The following is a 20686-nucleotide window of genomic DNA, read 5'->3' as shown; positions in this document are numbered from 1 at the left end:
CTGTGGCAACTTTATCAAATACCTAGAAAAAGGTCCATATTTTAGGACAGATTTTTTTCTCTTGTAAAATAAACATGACTTGTTGATTTTCAGATTGTAATGTCGTAGCTCCTGGAACTCATGTTACCCATTCACAATTCAGATCCCTCAGCAGTAAGTGCCCTGCAAACACACCTGGTGGGCTAATATTTACATCGCTTAGACACTTCGCTTAGTTCCGTCCTACTATCCAGGTCTGTACCCAAACAATTTGAACTTCTACTTTTAAAAATCCACCTCTCTAAAAACAAGTCTCTTACCGTTGCCGCCTGCTATAGACCACCCTCTGCCCCCAGCTGTGCACTGGACACCATATGTGAACTGATTGCCCCCCATCTATCTTCAGAGCGCGTGCTGCTAGGTGACCTAAACTGGGACATGCTTAACACCCCAGCCATCCTACATTCTAAGCTTGATGCCCTCAATCTCACACAAATGATCAATGAACCTACCAGGTACCACCCCAAAGCCGTAAACACGGGCACCCTCATAGATATCATCCTAACCAACTTGCCCTCTAAATACACCTCTGCTGTTTTCAACCAAGATCTCAGCGATCACTGCCTCATAGCCTGCATCCGTAATGGGTCAGCGGTCAAACGACCTCCACTCATCACTGTCAAACGCTCCCTGAAACACTTCAGGCAGGCCTTTCTAATCGACCTGGCCCGGGTATCCTGGAAGGATATTGACATCATCCCTTCAGTAGAGGATGCCTGGTTATTTTTTTTAAATGCCTTCCTCACCATCTTAAATAAGCATGCCCCATTCAAGAAATTTAGAACCAGGAACAGATATAGCCCTTGGTTCTCTCCAGACCTAACTGCCCTTAACCAACACAAAAACATCCTGTGGCGTTCTGCATTAGCATCGATCAGCCCCCGTGATAAGCAACTTTCAGGGAAGTTAGAAACCAATATACACAGGCAGTTAGAAAAGCCAAGGCTAGCTTTTTCAAGCAGAAATTTACTTCCTGCAACACAAACTCAAAAAAGTTCTGTGACACTGTAAAGTCCTTCGAGAATAAGAGTACCTCCTCCCAGCTGCCCACTGCACTGAGGATAGGAAACTCTGTCACCACCGACAAATCCACTATAATTGAACATTTCAATAAGCATTTTTCTACGGCTGGCCATGCTTTTCACTTGGTTATCCCTACCCCGGTCAACAGCACTGCACTCCCCACAGCAACTCGCCCAAGCCTTCCCCATTTCTCCTTCTCCCAAATCCAGTCAGCTGATGTTCTGAAAGAGCTGCAAAATCTGGACCCCTACAAATCAGCCGGGCTAGACAATCTGGACCCTTTCTTTCTAAAATTATCTGCAGAAATGGTTGCAACCCCTATTACTAGCCTGTTCAACCTCTCTTTTGTATCGTTTGAGATTCCCAAAGATTGGAAAGCAGCTGCGGTCAAAGGGGGGGACACTCTTGACCCAAACTGCTACAGAACTATATCTATCCTACCCTGCCTTTCTAAAGTCTTCGAAAGCCAAGTCAACAAACAGATTACCGACCATTTCGAATCCCACCGCACCTTCTCCGCTATGCAATCTGGTTTCAGAGCTGGTCATGGGTGCACCTCAGCCACGCTCAAGGTCCTAAACGATATCTTAACCGCCATCGATAAGAAACGATACTCTGCAGCCGTATTCATTGGCCTGGCCAAGGCTTTCGACACATGTCAATCACCACATCCTCATCGGCAGACTCAATAGCCTTGGTTTCTCAAATGATTGCCTCGCCTGGTTCACCAACTACTTCTCTGATAGAGTTCAGTGTGTCAAATCGGAGGGCCTGTTGTCCAGGCCTCTGGCAGTCTCTATGGGGGTGACACAGGGTTCAATTCTTGGGCCGACTCTTTTCTCTGTATACATCAAGGATGTTGATCTTGCTGCTGGTGAGTCGCTGATCCACCTCTACGCAGACGACACCATTCTGTAAACTTCTGGCCTTTCTTTGGACACCCAGGACAAATTGCCATAAATGTTTAATAGTTTTTGACCTGTCCCCAAATTAATATAATTGGTTCCGAGTTTGTTTTGATATTTCAACCTGCGTGTCCTCATCGTTTCTGGTGTGGGTCAACAAAATCAACGTGCGCTTCCGGTTTGGTCAGCATGTTAGCATACTAATATGATACACTGAATGAGAAGAAATGAATGATTTAGTCTACGTTTACACAGGTAGCCCAATTAGGATCTTTTGCCCAATTATTGGCAAAATATCTGATCTGATTGGTTAAAAGACCAATTATTGAAGAAAGATCAGAAATGAGCTGCCTGTGTAAACACAGCCATATGAAGTCAATAATATATAATCAATAGATTGCAGATAGTACATGCATAAAGGAAATGCCAACGTAACATGTCTTAATGAAGTTGGGTCACCATGAGCCACCAGAACAGCTTCAATGTGCCATTGGCATAGATTATGTTTCTGGAACTGGGATGTGGGATGTGGAACCATTCTTCCACGAGAAATTCCATAATTTGGTGCTTTGTTAATGATGGTGGAAAACACTGTCTCAGGCGCCGCTCCAGAATCTCTCATAAGAGTTCAATTGGGTTGAGATCTTGTGACTGACACATACTTTAAACCCCTTATGCTCCTTTGAGACCCCTCTTTCAAAGTTACTGAGACCAAAATAATGGGCAACTGGGCATTTTTATGCATGACCCTAAGCATGATGGGATGTTAATTGCTTAATTAACTTAGGCACCGCATTCAGGAACCACATTCAATATTTTTTGTATCCCTCATTTACACGTGTGTTTCCTTTTATTTTGGAAGTTACCTGTAAATAGCCTAATTACATATAGGGTAATCCTAGTCTAGGGCTGAAATGAACGCTCAATGGAGATTCTCCAATTAATAAGCTTATTTTGTGTCCTGGAAACTGGCCCATAATGTCTTTGTCTTGATGTATATGTAACTAAAGAGCTAATGTAGCCTAGTTACAGGTCTAGCACCATATACCAATCGGAGACATTAGTTGCCATTTTCCAATTATGACAGTTCACTTGTTTATTTATGGCCATAATCTGTAGTTACCAAATGGCTTCTAGATACTACACCATAAAATATCAACTTTATGTAGAATGTTGACTATGATCTCTCACCATTCTTAGTCTCTGTTTTGTAATTTAAAAAAAAATTATAATACTGATATTCCTTGTTCATAGAGCAATGCCATCATCCTTCAAAGGCGCCTGGGGGAAAATCCTGTATACGTTAGAGGCCAAGTTGAGCAGATCAATGAGGATATCCAGCAAAGCACATAGAGAGAATGGGCTACTACTTAGGTAAGAAAACCAACAGGACTAATGAAAGCTAGGAACATAGTAATGAACCTCTGGTATATAGCCTTTCATACCATACCAATGCAGTTCAATGCATGATTAATATGGGGGTAGTCTCTATGGGGGTACCACAGGGTTCAATTCTCGGGCCGATTCTTTTCTCTGTATATATCAACGATGTCGCTCTTGCTGCGGGTGATTCTCTGATCCACCTCTACGCAGACGACACCATTCTGTGTACATCTGGCCCTTCTTTGGACACTATGTTAACTAACCTCCAAACGAAATGCATGCTTTTCAACCGTTCGCTGCCCGCACCCGCCCACCCGACTAGCATCACTACTCTGGTCGGCTCTGACTTAGAATATGTGGACAAATACAAATACCTAGGTGTCTGGCTAGACTGTAAACTCTCCTTCCAGACTCATATTAAACATCTCCAATCCAAAATTAAATCTAGAATCGGCTTCCTATTTTGCAACAAAGCCTCCTTCACTCACCCCGCCAAACATACCCTCGTAAAACTGACTATCCTACCGATCCAAGACTTCGGCGATGTCATTTACAAAATAGCTTCCAATACTCTACTCAGCAAACTGGATGCAGTCTATCACAGTGCCATCCATTTTGTCACCAAAGCCCCTTATACCACCCACCACTGCGACCTTTATGCTCTAGTCGGCTGGCCCTCGCTACATATTCGTCGCCAGACCCACTGGCTCCAGGTCATCTATAAGTCGATGCTAGGTAACGCTCCACCTTATCTCAGCTCAATGGTCACGATAACAACACCCACCCGTAGCACACACTCCAGCAGATATATCTCACTGGTCTTCCCCAAAGCCTTTAGCCACCTTTCCTTCCAGTTCTCTGCTGCCAATGACTGGAACGAATTGCAAAAATCGCTGAAGCTGAGGACTTATATTTCCCTCACTAACTATACAACATCAGCTATCTGAGCAGCCAACCAACCACTGCAGCTGTATATAGCCCATCTGTAAATAGCTCACCAAATCTACCTACCTCATCCCCATACTGTTTTTATTTACTTTTCTGCTATTTTGCACACCAGTATTTGTACTTGCACACCACCATCTGCTCATCTATCACTCCAGTGTTAATTTGCTAAATTGTAATTACTTCGCTACTACGGCCTATTTATTGCCTTACCTCCTCACGCCATTTGCACACACTGTATATTTACTTTTTTTCCTATTGTGTTATTGACTGTACGCTTGTTTATTCCATGTGTAACTCTGTGTTGTTGTTTGTAAAATAAGAATTTGTTCTTAACTGACATTTCTAGTTAAATAAAATTAAAAAACGCTGTCTGTTCCACTCTGAGTAATTAATAAATACAAGTTTTATTCATACATGTCGGAATGAGAAAAAAGCACAAGTTGAGGTTTCATGCAAATCATGCACAGACATGGTAGATTTGCTCAAGTGTTTGAATTCTGATCATTTATCTCATATTAGGGTTTGACCTTAGCACTGAGTATCATGAATCCAGAACAACATTGCTACCATAAATATACCCCCCCTCCCTTTGCAGGTGAAGACCTAAAGGTTGTGGCGTCCATTGAGAATAGCTCCTCTCGTGAGATCAAGCCCAAGTATACCCTGTACCAGAAGGTCAGCTTCTTTGCGAGGGGAAAGAGGAGGGTGTCCACTAAAGACATCCTGAAAGAGCTGGGAGAGCCCATCCCACCATCTGGGAAACTGAAAGTCACTAAAGTCCTTAAAATCCCACAGCACATTGTTCCATCCATCTTCACCTGCAGTAATATTAAATGCGAGTACAGGCTGAAGGTGTGTGTCTCTGTGTCTCTCTCTCTCTGTCTATCCGAAGCCACTACTACAATGTGCTTTGACCGTTTATTTACTAAGATACAGAAAAAAGACACAGGGCACATGTTCTGGGCTTACAACATGTTGTAGTGGGTTTCGTTGCTGCAACAGGAATGCTCTGGTGAAACACCTCCCTTTTATTTTGTCATTGTTTACCAAGGGAGTCATCAGACTTTTGAAATGATTAGAGACCCAGTTTTACAACTTCTGAAGTCATGTGGGTTGTTATCATTGATAATAATGTAGAGCAAAGACTAGAGGCTGGTTACTTTTTAACCACAAATGTTCTCTAAAAATAACTTCCAGTTGGGCAAACCATTTTCTTATTGAGTCCACGTTATACAATTGGTAAATCGTTATACTGTTTGACAAAGTGTCACTGATCAATTTATACAAGTCATTTTTTCTAACTGAAATGTAAAAACAGTTTGCACTTGAAATATGAGTTTGAATATACGTTAAATCCAATAATCAAGGGTAGCAGGTAGCCTACTGGTTAAGAGCGTTGGGCGTAAATGACTAAAATGTAAATGTAATCATTTACCTTTTAATTCTAGCTTGCATACTGTGCTTTGTCGTAGGCCTATAGCCTAACTATTGCATTTCCTTTGATTCCAATATCCTTGTTTACGTCATAGATCGTCCTGGATGTTCCCTACGCCAGAGACCCAGAAATCAAATTGCCACTGGTCATCCTCCCTGCAACTCAAATGCCTGGACTGCAGCCGCCACCTTACTCTGACTTTGGTTTTGACTCGTTTCGGAACGCAAACCAACCTGGGTGGAACAGCACACCACAATTTCCGACAGCTCCGGGAGCCTATCCACCAACGGCCCCAGGAGTTTATCCACCAACGGCCCCAGGAGTTTATCCACCAACGGCCCCAGGAGTTTATCCACCAACGGCCCCAGGAGCCTATCCACCAATGGCCCCAGGAGCTTTTGCGCCTACTCCAGCCTACGGAATGTACCCATCCCTGTCTGATTTTGGTGGTAAATCCTAGTGGAAGAAAAGATAAGAGGGTAAAATATAACAAATGTATGCATTGTATATGATAATGTGCAGTTTTCTATCTCTTTAGACGTCCATTTATACTTCCATACTTCTCTGTTGTTGGTGTTTCTTGTCAATGGCATGACAATGTGTGTAACTTCAATATCTTTGTGGAAATGCCTACTATGGATAATGAAATGGAACAAAGCTCTGCTTAAGTGTGCCTTGTATAAGTTGTCTAAATATGAATATTGCTGTTAAGAATGTAACAATGAATGTTCTTATTTCATGGTGGTGCTGATAATCGAAAAAAAAAAGAAGAAAAAAAAAAAATATATATATATATATATATATGATAATAGTAAAAATTGTCATTTCCAAATAAGTACAGGGAAATAAAAAGCAGGGACGTCCACGACGATAATAGGCCACTGGTCCATTTTTTTATGATGAGATACATAAAACCAGGAACACTTTATCAACTAAATACCACACCGTATGCATACATAAACCTTATATAGGCCTTTATAACTTTTTATTTGATGGAGAAGAATCACAGAGTTATGCTGTCACAAGTATTGGAAAATTAATCAGACGTGACTCAGAAGTGGTGTTTAATGATGACATTGCAAATATTGTGGGCGTAGGCCTACTTATTGTCCCCGCCTATTGTAAATATAGACCTCCTTCCTTACTATGTTATATTAAAGACAGTTGTGAACCCTACCAACACTTGTTTTTCTTTTTGCGTCGGCTACGCTTCATTTCGTGGACCAGAATGACAATCCAAATCTTTACCATCAAATATGATGCAAAAAATGGGCAAAATGTATTTTCAAGGGGAGATACTATCACAGGGAGAATTATTTTGGTAGTTTCAGCTGAAACAAAGATTAAATGTCTTTCTATCAAGGCTAAAGGAAAAGCTAATGTTTTGTGGGAGGAAGATTATGGACTATACTCGGACGAAACATATCGTGCCAAATATGAATATTTTTCACTTGAGCAGTGTGTACTGCAGGAAGGGAATGGTAAAGTATCAAAACTTATTTTCTTAATGTATGCATTGCTTATCAGCCATCATAAAGATGAGTAAGACATTTTGGGGAAAAGGTAGTAAAGGGGAAATCTGTAGTTCAAACAATAAAAAATAAATGCTGTTTGGGTAAAGTTGAGGAGAAATGTAGACTAACAACACTCAAATTCATAGAGCTCTGAATGCAAGAACTGATCATCCGTGATATCAAACTTAGTTTTAACCAGGGGCGCAACTTTCACTGGGGACGGGGGGGACATGTCATTTTGTCCCCCCCAGTTTTATCATTGGAATGTGATCCAAACGAGGCAGCGGTGTGCTTTAGGACCATGCGGACGCATCCCAGTGGTCGGTTAGGCTATTTGGAGTGTTTATCCGACTGGATTAAAAAAATACATATGTATATATATATATATATATATATATATATATATATATATATATATATATATATATTTATGTCCCCCCAACTTCTAAAACCTAAGTTGCGGCCCTGGTTTTAACCATGTTTTGTGGCTATGCCTACAGTGTTTACAATATTAAAAAAATACAAACAATAGAGTACTGGTGGGGTAAGACCGCAATAGCTTAACTACAGAGGCATTTAAAAGTTATTTGAGAATCAATATCCTTAATTTAAACGAAGTGGCTGTGCAACCTCACCTGTGTTCCCCTTTTCCATGCACTATACATTGTGAGCGGTTTAATGGCATAGGTCTACTGTAATTTAAAGCCTCAACTAGAATTTTGTATTCACTTTCAAACTAATAAAATGCTCCATTGTGTTGTAGCCTTGGTAGGATCATTCTGTTTTCCCTATACATAGGCTTATCAATTGTGGATATTATCAAACTACGTGTCCGGGGGACAGGGAGCTGTCATTTCATAATCTCGCCCACTAGCTGGCTTTCAAGTCATTTCATTTTCTTGCACTGTGACAAGTAAATTCTCTGCAATAGGTCTAGCTCAGGGATGGGCAACTTTAATTGGGTTGGGGGCTACAAAAAATCTGAGCTCCTCGTAAGGGGCCACAGGTGCTCACGGGTTTGCCCACATCCATACCACAAATATGGCTCATGCAATGGAATGTATTTTTTGTATTATTATTTGTGTTGATTCAAGAAATCACACCTCGGTGGCACATACTGATGGGTACACTTCCTGCTTTTACTTCCTGCTTTGCACCTATGGGTACACTCACAATGGCCGCCAGTCCACCCATTATGCCATAATTTAATTGAATGGGGACGCCCGTTTTATTCGTGATCTGTGCTATCCAGAATCCTTGGGACATTCCAACCCCATTGAAGTCAATGTAAAATGGTTTAGGGTATGGACGTCCCAAGGATTCAAGATACCACCTCATATTCATTCTTATTTCTGTGATCGTGAATGTAAATTTTTCCGAGTCTGATAATTCTATGCAAGCGGTAGGTCACGTTCTGAAATACGGTATTCTATTTTCATATGTCTCTCTTTGTGTAGTGTTGTGTTGTCTTTCTTGTCGTGATGTGTGTTTTGTCCTATATTTATATGTTATTTATTTTTTATTTTTAATCCCAGCCCCCGTCCCCGCAGGGTGTCATTTTTGGTAGGCCGTCATTGTAAATAAGAATTTGTTCTTAACTGACTTGCCTAGTTAAATAAAGGTTAATAGAAAATCTAACAATAATATGCCAAGTGCGCAAAGCTGTCATGTAGAAAATAGCAAAAATAAAGAAAAACCCTGGAATGAGTAGGTGTGTCCAAAATGTTGACTGGTACTGTATATGTGTGTATGTATGTGTATATAGTGCCTTCGGAAAGTATTCAGACCCCTTGACTTTTTCCAAATTTTGTTACGTTACAACCTTAATCTAAAATGTATTAAATAAAATACAAATCTCAGCAACCTACACACAATACCATAACGAATAAGCAGGTTTTTATACATTTTTGCTAATTTACAAGCTTGGTACACCTATATTTGGTGAGTTTCTCCCATTCTTCTCTGCAGATCCTCTCAAGCTCTGTCAGGTTGGAAGGGGAGCATCGCTGCACAGCTATTTTCAGGTCTCCACAGATATTTGATCGGGTTCAAGTCCGGGCTCTGGCTGGGCCACTCAAGGACATTCAGAGACTTTACTTTTCTTTTCTCTGTTCATCTTTCCCTTGATCCTGACTAGTCTCCCAGTCACTGCCACTGAAAAATATCCACACTGCATGATGCTGCCACCACCATGCTTCACTGTAGGGATGTTGCCAGGTTTCCTTCAGACATGACACTTGGCATTCAGGCCAAAGAGTTCAATCTTGGTTTCATCAGACCAGAGAATCTTGTTTCTCATGTTCTAAGGGTCTTTAGGTGTCTATTGGCAAACTCCAAGCGGGCTGTCATGTGCCTTTTACTGAGGAGTGGCTTCTGTCTGGCCACTCTACAATTAAGCCCTGATTGGTGGAGTGCTACAGAGATGGTTGTCCTTCTGGAAGGTTCTCCCATCTCCATAGAGGAACTCTGGAGCTCACCTCCCTGACCAAGGCCCTTCTCCCCAGATTGCTCAATTTGGCTGGGTGGCCAGCTCTCGGAAGTGTCTTGGTGGTTCCAAACTTCTTCCATTTAAGAATGATGGAGGCCACTGTATTCTTGGGGACCTTCAATGCTGCAGAAATGTTTTGGGTACACTTCCCCAGATCTGTGCCTCGACACAATCCTGTCTCGGAACTCTACGGCCAATTCCTTTGACCTCATGGCGTGGTTTTTGCTCTGACATGCAATGTCAACTGTGGGACCTTATATAGACAGGTGTGAGCCTTTCCAAATCATGTCCAATCAATTGAATTTACCACAGGTGGACTCCAATCAAGTTGTAGAAACATCTCAAGGATCATCAATGGAAACAGGATGCACCTGAGCCCAATTTTGAGTCTCATAGCAAATGGTCTGAATACTAGTGTAAATAATGTATTTCTGTTTTAATTTGTTCTAAATATGCAAACATTTCTAAAAACCTGTTTTCACTTTGTCATTATGGCGTATTGTGTGTAGATTGATAAGGGGAAAAAAATATTTAATATATTTTAGAATGAGGGTGTAACGTAACAACGTGGAAAAAGTCAAGGCGTCTGAATACTTTCCGAATGCACTGTATGTATATGTGTGTGTGTGTACAGTTCCTGTTGGATATTGGGGGCATCCAGGGATGTGCTATTGGATGTTATTGCTGTGGGAGCGAGTTAGCTAGCTCTAATTGTGGTGGTTGCATTGGCTCCCTGCTAATTCATGGTTGTTTCCATGCTAGCAGACGAGTCTACAGCCATCAACATACTGTTGTCCTGCCCATCTAATGTGCTTCCTTGTGTCTATCGTCAGATTAAACACCAATCAACTGGGACCGCTGGCTGGGCATTCCTTTCTTAAAAAACACAACGCAAGAGAGTTGTGAAGTACGATCAGATCTGTTACGCTGGTGTCAACATGTCTTGTGGGACATCTGTTACAATGACACAAACACATAACACATTTTTTACATTTTTTTTACATTTTAGTCATTTAGCAGACACTCTTATCCAGAGCGACTTACAGTAGTGAATGCATACATTTCATACTTTTTTTTTTTTTTTTTTTTTTCTGTGCTGGCCCCCCGTGGGAATCGAACCCACAACCCTGGCGTTGCAAACACCATGCTCTACCAACTGAGCTACAGGGAAGGCCAACACACTGGGCACAGACATCAGTTCAACGTCTAGTTTTGATTTACATTTGGTTGAGTTGTCAACTAACATGAATCAACAAACCATCTAATGTAATTTGATTTCGGTAAAAAAAATGCTAAATTCCCTTACGTTGATGACCTTTTAAATATCCAATCAGTTTTCCACGTTGATTCAATGTCATCACATAGATTTTTTGTTGTTGAAATGATGTGAAAACAACGTTGATTCACCCAGTTTTTGCATAGTGGGACGGGACTAGTTAAATGCCGACAACACATTTAATTCAAGTGCTTGCGACATCGTGTAGCCACTTGACATTGGTCAACTCTGGCAGAAAGTTATTGTCTCTGTCTTTCATAACACTGGTAATACACTCAATTCAGCATTAGCCTTATTTTGATAGGCTAATATGCATGCTCTTATTGTTCTCTTGAACAATTACACACCTGCTCTCTGCTGGCCTCTCTCCCAAATAGCTTTGGAAGAGCCCCAGGAAAAGCTAGACTACATTATAGCTTTTATGGACATTTATTCAAAAAATGTTTACTAAGAATATTCAAAGAGAGATGAAAGCAATTTATCTCATTTGCTGAATGTAAAATACAGCAGCCAAAAGAACTCGCGGAGAGTTTGAAAGGAGAGAGAGAATGCGCAATGGTGATCACATTGGTAAATTGATACACTGATAGGCTAAGATCCTAATGAATTGACAACCATTTGAAAAATGGAAATCACTTGAGCAAAGAGGCATGTAGGCTAATGATTAACATTGACATGCTGACAAAGGGATTTGCAAATTGCATTTGTTTTTGAATTGCTCCAGTAAGCATCGACTGATGCACAATGTCAATGGACTTCAGTTATTGGTTGAAATTTGGTCCATCCGCCCTGGCCTTAATTTCAATGTCCGCATACGTAGATTTTTGTTCTGGTCCAGACCGGCCTTGATTTGGCCCAAAAATAGACATCTATGATTGGTTAACCTCCATTTTGCTTCTCTTTGCTATTTAATTTGAATATTTAAACGTGACATAATTCTTTCTTCATTGAAGAATGGTTAATGTGACTTCAACGTCAGACAAAGCAACTTCTCACTGTCTGGTAGAGTCGTGTTTTCAAGGTCCGCAAAAATAGGTATTTTCCAATATCTATAAAAATACAATTTCATAAAATATATTTTTTTAACTTTCCCCTTGAACTGAAAATGAACGTGATGTCTTTTCAATGTCTTTTTAACATCTACATGTGTTCCTATATAATTTTTCATTACATGTGCATTTGTGTATTATTTGTGTATTATTGTGTATTGTGTACTTGCGTACACACACACTGAAGCGCTGAGTAGTCTGTAAACACCTTATACAATGTGCAGTAGAATGGGTTGATCAGTTGACAGCTACTGTAGAAAGAGAAACAATAAACTGTCCTCTAGTGTGGATGCTTGCCAACGTTTATAGTTTATGTACAATTTATAGTTTATTATAGTTAGCATTATAGTTATCGCCCTATGTGTGGATGGCCCTTGAACTTTACACATTTTTTTTTAAAGTAATGCAGCTCATGCTCTTCCAATTTTGAATGAACACTCCTGATTTCAAAGCCCACAGGTGTTGATTTTAGGTCTGGACCGGCCTTGATTTCAACATTCACAGACATTGATTATTAGTCCAGTCCGAACTGGCCTTGATTTTACCCAAACATAGACGTCTATGATTGGTTCAGATTTGGTCCGGTCCGGACCAATGGTTCAGAAATATGAGGCACAGACTGTACAACATGTCATTGATTAGACTCGGGTTTAAAAAAGGTGAGTAGCCTAAAGGGAGCAATGTGAAGGGAGGGGGAGGGAGCAGAAGAAGTGTGTAAGGTTTTTCTGAAAGTTTTTTTTGTGTTAAGAAACACATGCACAGAACATTATAAGGTTGTTTAATGCACAGGATAGGTGTTCTGGGGGAGTGTGAAGGGCCGGTTCAATCAGGTCACGCAAAGTCCCAAAATGGATGTACCAATCGCAGAATGCCCATAATCAGCCCAGTTACCTTTGATAACAGATGTTGGGAGAGACTACATTGTCAACATTGTTCAGTGTATCTAAATTCTATTTCCATTTCCCCATACTCTCAGGCACCAATGTTCTAACTACAGGAAGACATGTGCATCCTTTCTCCTTCCAAATTCCTGACAAGTAAGTATTCAACTTTTTAATGTTGTGAATGTAACCGATGTTAAATGGCTAGCTAGTTAGTGGTGCACATTAGTCGTTTTCAATTGGTGACATCACCCAATTGGTGAAGCCACCCACTCTGAGACCTTGAAGTAGTTGTTACCCTTTCTCCGCAAGGGCCCCGGCTTTTGTAGAGCAATAGGTAACGATACTTCATGGGTGATCGTTGTCGACGTGTTCAGAGGGTCCCTGGTTTCAAGCTGAGGTTGGGGCAAGGCCAGGGACACTTTGGTGTTTTGACCCAGATCACTCAGGTGGGCTCTGCCCAGCTGCGGGGTTGCTGTGAAAAATGGGGGGTTGAAAGGGGGATGAAATGGCTAGCTAATTACCAGTGTGCGCTAGTTAGCAGTCCGCAAGGGCTGCGGCTTTTGTGGAGCGATAGGTAACAATGCTTTGTGGGTTATAATAGTTTATGTGAGGATCTCTGTTTCGAATCAGGATTGGGGCAAGCAGAGAGATGGAAGCAACATTGTTACATGAACATTACTTTGATGCAATATGAATTTAATTTGTGAGCAACTGCTGATGTCAGATTCAAATAGGCCTTCACTGATTTTGGAAGGCTAACCAAGCAAGACTAGGCACCACTCATATGCATGATAAACATCTACATAAACAAATCATAGCAGTCCAGGAACATAGTATTAAGTAAACCAGAGATATTAGCTTCAGAAAGAGTATATGAGATAAATACAATAGTAATTAACTAGAGATTTTTTTGAAATCATGGTTATGGATAGGAATTGGACATTTTGTTTTAATTTCACTAGACAAATGTGATGGATTTGTGGTCCTACGATGTTATCCTGTCTTTCTCAGGGACATGCCCTCCTCTTTCCAGGGTAAATGTGGTCAAATCCTTTACTCATTAGAGGCTAAGTTGACCAGGTCAATAAGGTTTGACACCAACGCCAAGACTGATTTCACCTTTGTCTCAAAGGCAGACCAGTCTATGATCCCATATCTAATGGTAAGGACCAGTATTTGGCAATATTGTCACTACTAGGGCCCAGAATTTAGTTATCACACATTCCTGCCTGTCACATGTTTGTGTTACACCCACAACTGACATTGATCAAGTCAAGCGATAACTTCCTGGTCACATGGTCTGGAAAAACTCCTGGCCCTGTCTTTATTTATTAGGATCCCCGTCAGTTGTTGCTCACGCAGCAGCTACTCTTCCTGGTGTACACACAAAACATAAAACATGAAATAATACAGAACATGAATGAACAACAACAGCTCAAGGACCAAACTACATACATTTAAAACAAGAATAATATAAATAAAAAGTAATTATTGACAAAATACTTTGAAAAACAGAAAGACTTATACTCTAGGCCTACCTACAGTATCAGCAGTCAATTCCATACATCAAATACTTACAGATCAGCGTACAGTGCATTCGGAAAGTATTCAGACCACTTGACTTGTTCCACATTTTGTTATGCTACAGCCTTATTCTAAAATGTATTAAATTGTTTTTTTCCCCCTCATCAATCTACACTCGATATCCCATAATGACAAATCAAAAGCAGGTTTTTAGAGATTTTTGCTAATTTATAATAAATAAAAACCTGAAATATTACATTTACATACAGTGGCAAGAAAAAGTATGTTAACCCTTTGGAAATACCTATATTTCTGCATACCTGTATTTCTATCTTTAGGTGCCTTTTGGCAAATTCCAAGCGGGCTGTCATGTGCCTTTTACTGAGGAGTGGCTTCCGTCTGGCCACTCTACCATAAGGCCTAGAGAGATGCAGAGATGGTTTTCCTTCTGGAAGGTTCTCCCATCTCCACAGAGAAACTCTAGAGCTCTGTCAGAGTGACCATCGGGTTCTTGGTCACACCCTGACCAAGGCTCTTCTCCCCCAATTGCTCAGTAAGCCGGGTGGCCAGCTCTAGGAAGGGTCTTAGTGGTTCCAAACTTCTTCCATTTAAGAATGATGGAGGCCATTGTGTTCTTGGGGACCTTTAATGCTGCATAAATGTTTTGGTACCCTTCCCCAGATATGTGCCTCGACACAATCCTGTCTCGGAGCTCTATCGACAATTCCTTTGACCTTGGTTTTTGCTCTGACATGCACTGTCCACTGTGGGACCTTATATAGTCAGGTGTGTACCTCTCCAAATTATATCCAATCAATTGAATTTACCACATGTGGACTGCAATCAAGTTGTAGAAACATCTCAAGGATGATCAATGGAAACAGGATGCACCTGAGCTCAATCTTGAGTCTCATAGCAAAGGGTCTGAATACTTATGTAAATAATGTATTTATGTAATTTGTTTTAAATAAATGTGCAAACATTTCAAAAACTGTATTCACTTTGTCATTATGGGGTATTGTGTGTAGATTGCTGAAAAAAGTAATACATTTAATCAGTTTTAGAATAAGGCTGTAACGTAAACAAAACATTTAAAAAGTAAAGGGGTCTGAATACTTTCCGAAGGCACTGTACATATACAAACAAGTTATTTAGGTCAGACAGGGAAACACATTCTATAGCACATTCATTTTTTGTCACTAAAGAAATCATCTTTCTTGCTCCCAAACTGACATGGATCCAGATAAAACGTCATTTTGACTGCTGTGTATCACATTTTTCAGAAACCTCAGCATGGGACCAAGGAAAAGGATGTTATGTTCTTTGCATCTGGAAAAATCTCTGTGAGCATTCACACTGAGAGGCAGGGATACCAGCAAGGTAATGATTCATATTGGGCTGTAGATAAAACAAACTTTACCACCTTTCTCAAATAAACTGGGGTGAAAAATACTCAAGTCGGATCTCTGCTAACCAAATAGGTTTCGTTTTTGAGAGGGACTGTCTCGTACCCATCCAGCAGCACTTCCCACTCCGCCGCATCCATACTGGACCTGAACCAGCATACACGTCCATCCTCATTCAGGTTTTAAATATATTTTTACAGGAGAGGCTGTGAAAGTCAGGGCAATAATTGTCAACAACTCAACTCGCCCAGGGACCCCAAAATACTACCTGTACGAAAAGCAGTCTTTCTACGCCCAGAAGGAGAGGAAAGTCCACACCCACAACATCTTGAAAGAGAAGGGCGATCAGGTGCCTGCTGGCACTCGGCAGACGGTGACCCAAGTTTTGACCATCCCTCCACAACTCCCTGCCACCATCTTCAACTGTCCTATACTCAAATTGGAGTACCGATTGAAGGTAGCTACCTACATATGTGATAGGATGAATCTGAACTGCAGAGCTCCAGACACCAAATTAACAACTATGTTTTATGTTTCCAATTATTCAAACAAACCTTTTGTAACACTTGTTGTGTTTCTATTCTTTCAGGTCGTTCTTGATGTTAAACTGGCCATAGACCCTGAGATCAAGCTACCTATCGTTGTTCTTACTGCAACTCAAACTCTTGGACAGGAACCCCCACCTTACTTCAGTTTTGTTTTTGAGTCACAAGTCCCATCTGCGTCTGAGCTACCACCCCCCTACGAAATGTTTGCTTCCTCGTCAAATTTGTATAGAAAATTGTAGAGGCATGGAAATTCACAATTGGGCAAAAGTCTGTCCTCTCCTCAACTCCTCCGTCCTCCTCTCTTCCGTGACCCGGAGACCGATAAGTGGTTGCCATATATGAGAGAGGGTCAATTAGTTAACCTGTTACGGACAGACGTTCCGCTAGCAGAACGCCTCACCAATATCCAATGGTAGATCGTGGCGCGAAATACAAATACCTTAAAAATGCTATAACTTCAATTTCTCAAACATATGACTATTTTACACCATTTTAAAGATAAGACTCTCGTTAATCTAACCACATTGTCCGATTTCAAAAAGGCATTACAGCGAAAGCAAAACATTAGATTGTTAGGAGAGTACATAGACACAAATAATCACACAGCCATTTTCCAAGCAAGCATATATGTCACATAAACCCAAACCACAGCTAAATGCAGCACTAACCTTTGATGATCTTCATCAGATGACACTCCTAGGACATTATGTTATACAATACATGCATGTTTTGTTCAATCAAGTTCATATTTATATCAAAAACCAGCTTTTTACATTAGCATGTGATGTTCAGAACTAGCATACCCACCGCAAACTTCCGGTGAATTTACTAAATTACTCACGATAAACGTTTACAAAAAACATAACAATTATTTTAAGAATTATAGATACAGAACTCCTTTATGCAATCACGGTGTCAGATTTTAAAATAGCTTTTTGGCGAAAGCACATTTTGCAATATTCTGAGTAGATAGCTTGGCCATCACAGGCTAGCTAATTTGACACCCACCAAGTTTGGTGCTCACTAAACTCAGAATTACTATAAGAAAAATTGGATTACCTTTGCTGTTCTTCGTCAGAATGCACTCCCAGGACTACTACTTCAACAACAAATGTTGTTTTGGTTCGAAATAATCCATAGTTATATTGAAATAGCAGGAAATGTTTTTCCAGTCCTCAATTGTCCAGTGTTGGTGATCGTGTGCCCAGTGGAGAGGCATCTTCTTTTCAGTTGATAGGAGTGGAATCCAGTGTGGTTGTCTGCTGCAATAGCCCATCCGTGACAAGGGTCAATGAGTTGTGTGTGCCGAGATGCCGTTCTCCACACCCCTGTTGTGCTGCGCCGTTATTGGCTTGTTTGTGGCCCATCTGTTAGCTTGCACGATTCTTGCCATTCTCCTTAGATCTCTCTCATCAACAAGCTGTTTTCACCCACAGGACTGCAGCTGACAGGATGTTTTTTGTTTGTTGCACCATTGTTGGTAAACCCTAGACACTGTCGTGTGGGAAAAGCCCAGGAGGGTGGCCATTTCTTTGACACTGGATCCGGCGTGCCTGGCACCGATGTTGATACCACACTCAAAGTCGCTTACATCACTCGTTTTGCCCATTCTAACGATCGAACAGTAACTGAATGACTCGATGCCTGTCTGCCTGCTTTATATAGCAAGCCACAGTCCCGTGACTCACGGTCTATAGGAGCGATCTATTTTCGTGAATGGGGTGGTGATAAACTGGCCAGTGAGTGTGTATTAAACGTCTAATTTCATACCAGCGTATTTGTTTTCAAGTTTCCTCTCCTTGCCTCCTCTTCCTCGATTACCTTTGACCTTTTTCAAAAAGAGGGGAAGAGAGGACAGAGGAGATGACGTGAGGAATTGAGCAAATTCTATTGAATTCTCCTGGATAAAGGAAGAGGAAGGGTGAACAATTTCAGAAGAATTAGAATTGATTGTATTGTCTAACCATTTCCTCCTTCACTTTTATTGGTATTTTTTTATCTGCATTTTTTGTATGCATGCATGACTGTAAGTTGCTTTGGATGACAGCTTCTGCTAAATGGCACATTGTCTTATTATTATTATTATTATTTAGCATCTATACGTATTGCTAATTTACCTGCCTTGATTTGAAATGTGTGCATGTTGCTTTGAGAACTAAAAGCTTTGAGAACTAAAAAAAATGCACTATACAAATAAAATATAATTTATTACTATTTCCAATGATCAGCAGTATCCCCAAACAGTACAGAAAAGCTAGGATTAGCAACTGAAGACTCATGTGCAAAGACAATGATTTAATTTATGGAAAACAAATGTGCAGGATAAAGTATAGGCTACACAGAGATGTAATCACCTATACAAAAATCAGGGGGAAAAGGCTACATCGCATACATCGGATATTTGAGGGAAATTTCTGTATATCAATGTAGCCTCATCGAGAACCAGGCTTCGGAAAGCCTGGTGACGTCAATTGCAGAAAGTAGCTGAAAAGTGGTGGAAATTAAAACCTGAATGAGGTTGGATGTGTATGCATGCTTGTTCAGGTCTAATATGGATTGGGCGTAATAGGAAGTGCTGCTGGATGGATACAAAACAGTCCCCCTTCAGCCCAGACTGGGGCAAGCAGAGAGATAGAAGCAACATTGTTACATGAGCATTACTTGGATGCAATATGAATTTAATTTGTTAGTTTTACCATAGAAGCAACTGCTGATGTCAGATTTAAACAGGTTTACTCTGATTTCGGAAGGCTAACCATGCATTTGTACCAGCATGTCTCTTGCAACTAGAGGCGAAAAAACTCTAGATCACCTCTACTCTACACACAGAGACGCATACAAAACTCTCTCTCACCCTCCATTTGGCAAATCTGACCATAACTCCATACTCTTAATTCCAGTTTACAAGCAAAAACAGGATTTACCAGTGCTGTGCTCAATACGGAAGTGGTTTGATTCCTATGAAATGGACGCTAAACTACGGGACTGTTGTTGGCACAGATTGGAATATGTTTCAGGATTCATCTGAAGGCATTGAGGAGTTTACCACACCGGTCACCGGCTTCATTAATAAATTAATATCTCCCCGTAGAATTCGCATGAAGGACATACTGCTTTCCCAGCAACAGGCCCAAATCCCCACCATTTGCGTGAAGAGAAGACGATGAAAAAGAGGATTGAGGTCGGTGCTGCCTTCTGAGAATTTGTAGGCGATCGAATAAACCCCCACAGCCTTCCATTCTACAAGATAACATGCAATCATTGGAAAATAAAATTGACGACTTACGAGGAATATTAACTTCTTTGGGATAGGGGGCGTTATTTTGACGTCCGGATGAAAAGCGTGCCCAAAGTAAACTGCCTGCTACTCAGGCCCAGAAGCTAGGATATGCATATAATTGGTAGATTTGGATAGAAAACACTCTAAAGTTTCGAAACTGTTAAAATAATGTCTGTGAGTATAACAGAACTGAAATGGCAGGCGAAACCCCGAGGACAAACCATCCTCCCCCAAAAAATCACCCTACCACTGATTTCAATGGCTGTCACTTTTATAATAGGGCGAAATCATGCCCGATTGCTGTTCCTAGGGCTTTCACTAGATGTCAACAGTCTTTAGAAAGAGTTTCAGGCTGGTTTTTGGAAAAATGAGGCAGAAATTGTAGTTTTTCTAGGTGGCTCCCATTTTGGCTGTAGTGTTTTCAAGCACGTGAATGAGAGTGGGTTCCTTGGTATTTTTCTTCGGTAAAGACAATAACGATTCTCCGTCTTAAATTGTATAGTTTATTTGTGTATTAGTGTACCTAAGGTTTGATTATAAACATTGATTGACTTGTTTGGATAAGTTTATTGGTAACGTTTGGGATTAATTTTGTATGCATTTTGAAGGAGGGAAACTGAGTGGATTATTGACTGAAACGCGCCAGCTAAACTGAGTTTTTATGGACATAAAGAAGGACTTTATCGAACAAAAGGACCATTTGTAATGTAACTGGGAACTTTTCGAGTGCCAAAAGAAGAGGTGGCACTCCTAGTGGCCGGGGACTTTAATGCAGGGAAACTTAAATCCGTTTTACCAAATTTCGATCAGCATGTTAAATATGCAAGCAGAGTGAAAAAACTCTAGACCACCTTTACTCCACACACAGAGATGCGTGCAAAGCTCTCCCTCGCCCTCCATTTGGCAAATCTGACCATAATTATATCCTCCTGATTCCTGCTTACAAGCAAAAATTAAAGCAGAAAGCACCAATAACTCGGTCAA

The 20686-nt window shown here is 40.7% G+C and overlaps 2 protein-coding genes across 2 annotated transcripts; both read left to right on the top strand.

Moving 5' to 3' along the window:
- The first annotated feature begins 228 nt into the window (after positions 1-228).
- On the top strand, positions 229-6909 carry LOC123730365 (arrestin domain-containing protein 3-like). The gene is made up of 3 exons (XM_045706635.2): positions 229-3341; positions 4894-5150; positions 5828-6909. The coding sequence occupies exons 1-3, from the start codon at positions 3326-3328 to the stop codon at positions 6191-6193; spliced, it is 639 nt and encodes a 212-aa protein (XP_045562591.2). The 5' UTR covers positions 229-3325; the 3' UTR covers positions 6194-6909.
- Positions 6910-6930: 21 nt separating this feature from the next.
- LOC106585759 (arrestin domain-containing protein 3) lies at positions 6931-18643 on the top strand. The gene is made up of 6 exons (XM_082968684.1): positions 6931-7214; positions 13037-13097; positions 13956-14106; positions 15752-15848; positions 16075-16331; positions 16464-18643. The coding sequence occupies exons 1-6, from the start codon at positions 6962-6964 to the stop codon at positions 16659-16661; spliced, it is 1017 nt and encodes a 338-aa protein (XP_082824810.1). The 5' UTR covers positions 6931-6961; the 3' UTR covers positions 16662-18643.
- Positions 18644-20686: the final 2043 nt, after the last annotated feature.

This window comes from Salmo salar, chromosome 24, assembly GCF_965601325.2.
Source record: "Salmo salar chromosome 24, fSalSal1, whole genome shotgun sequence".
Taxonomy (NCBI): Eukaryota; Metazoa; Chordata; class Actinopteri; order Salmoniformes; family Salmonidae; genus Salmo; species Salmo salar.
Note: the sequence above shows the minus strand (reverse complement) of the source record. Positions and strands in the feature narration are given on the sequence as shown.

Bases quoted from the DNA above. Each gene is read 5' to 3' on its own strand.
- LOC123730365 (XM_045706635.2), top strand. The intron at 5,151-5,827 runs GTGTGTGTCTCT...TTTACGTCATAG, and splicing joins AATGCGAGTACAGGCTGAAG to ATCGTCCTGGATGTTCCCTA.
- LOC106585759 (XM_082968684.1), top strand. From the start codon at position 6,962: ATGACAATCCAAATCTTTACCATCAAATATGATGCAAAAAATGGGCAA. The intron at 14,107-15,751 runs GTAAGGACCAGT...CACATTTTTCAG, and splicing joins CTATGATCCCATATCTAATG to AAACCTCAGCATGGGACCAA. The intron at 15,849-16,074 runs GTAATGATTCAT...ATATTTTTACAG, and splicing joins GAGGCAGGGATACCAGCAAG to GAGAGGCTGTGAAAGTCAGG.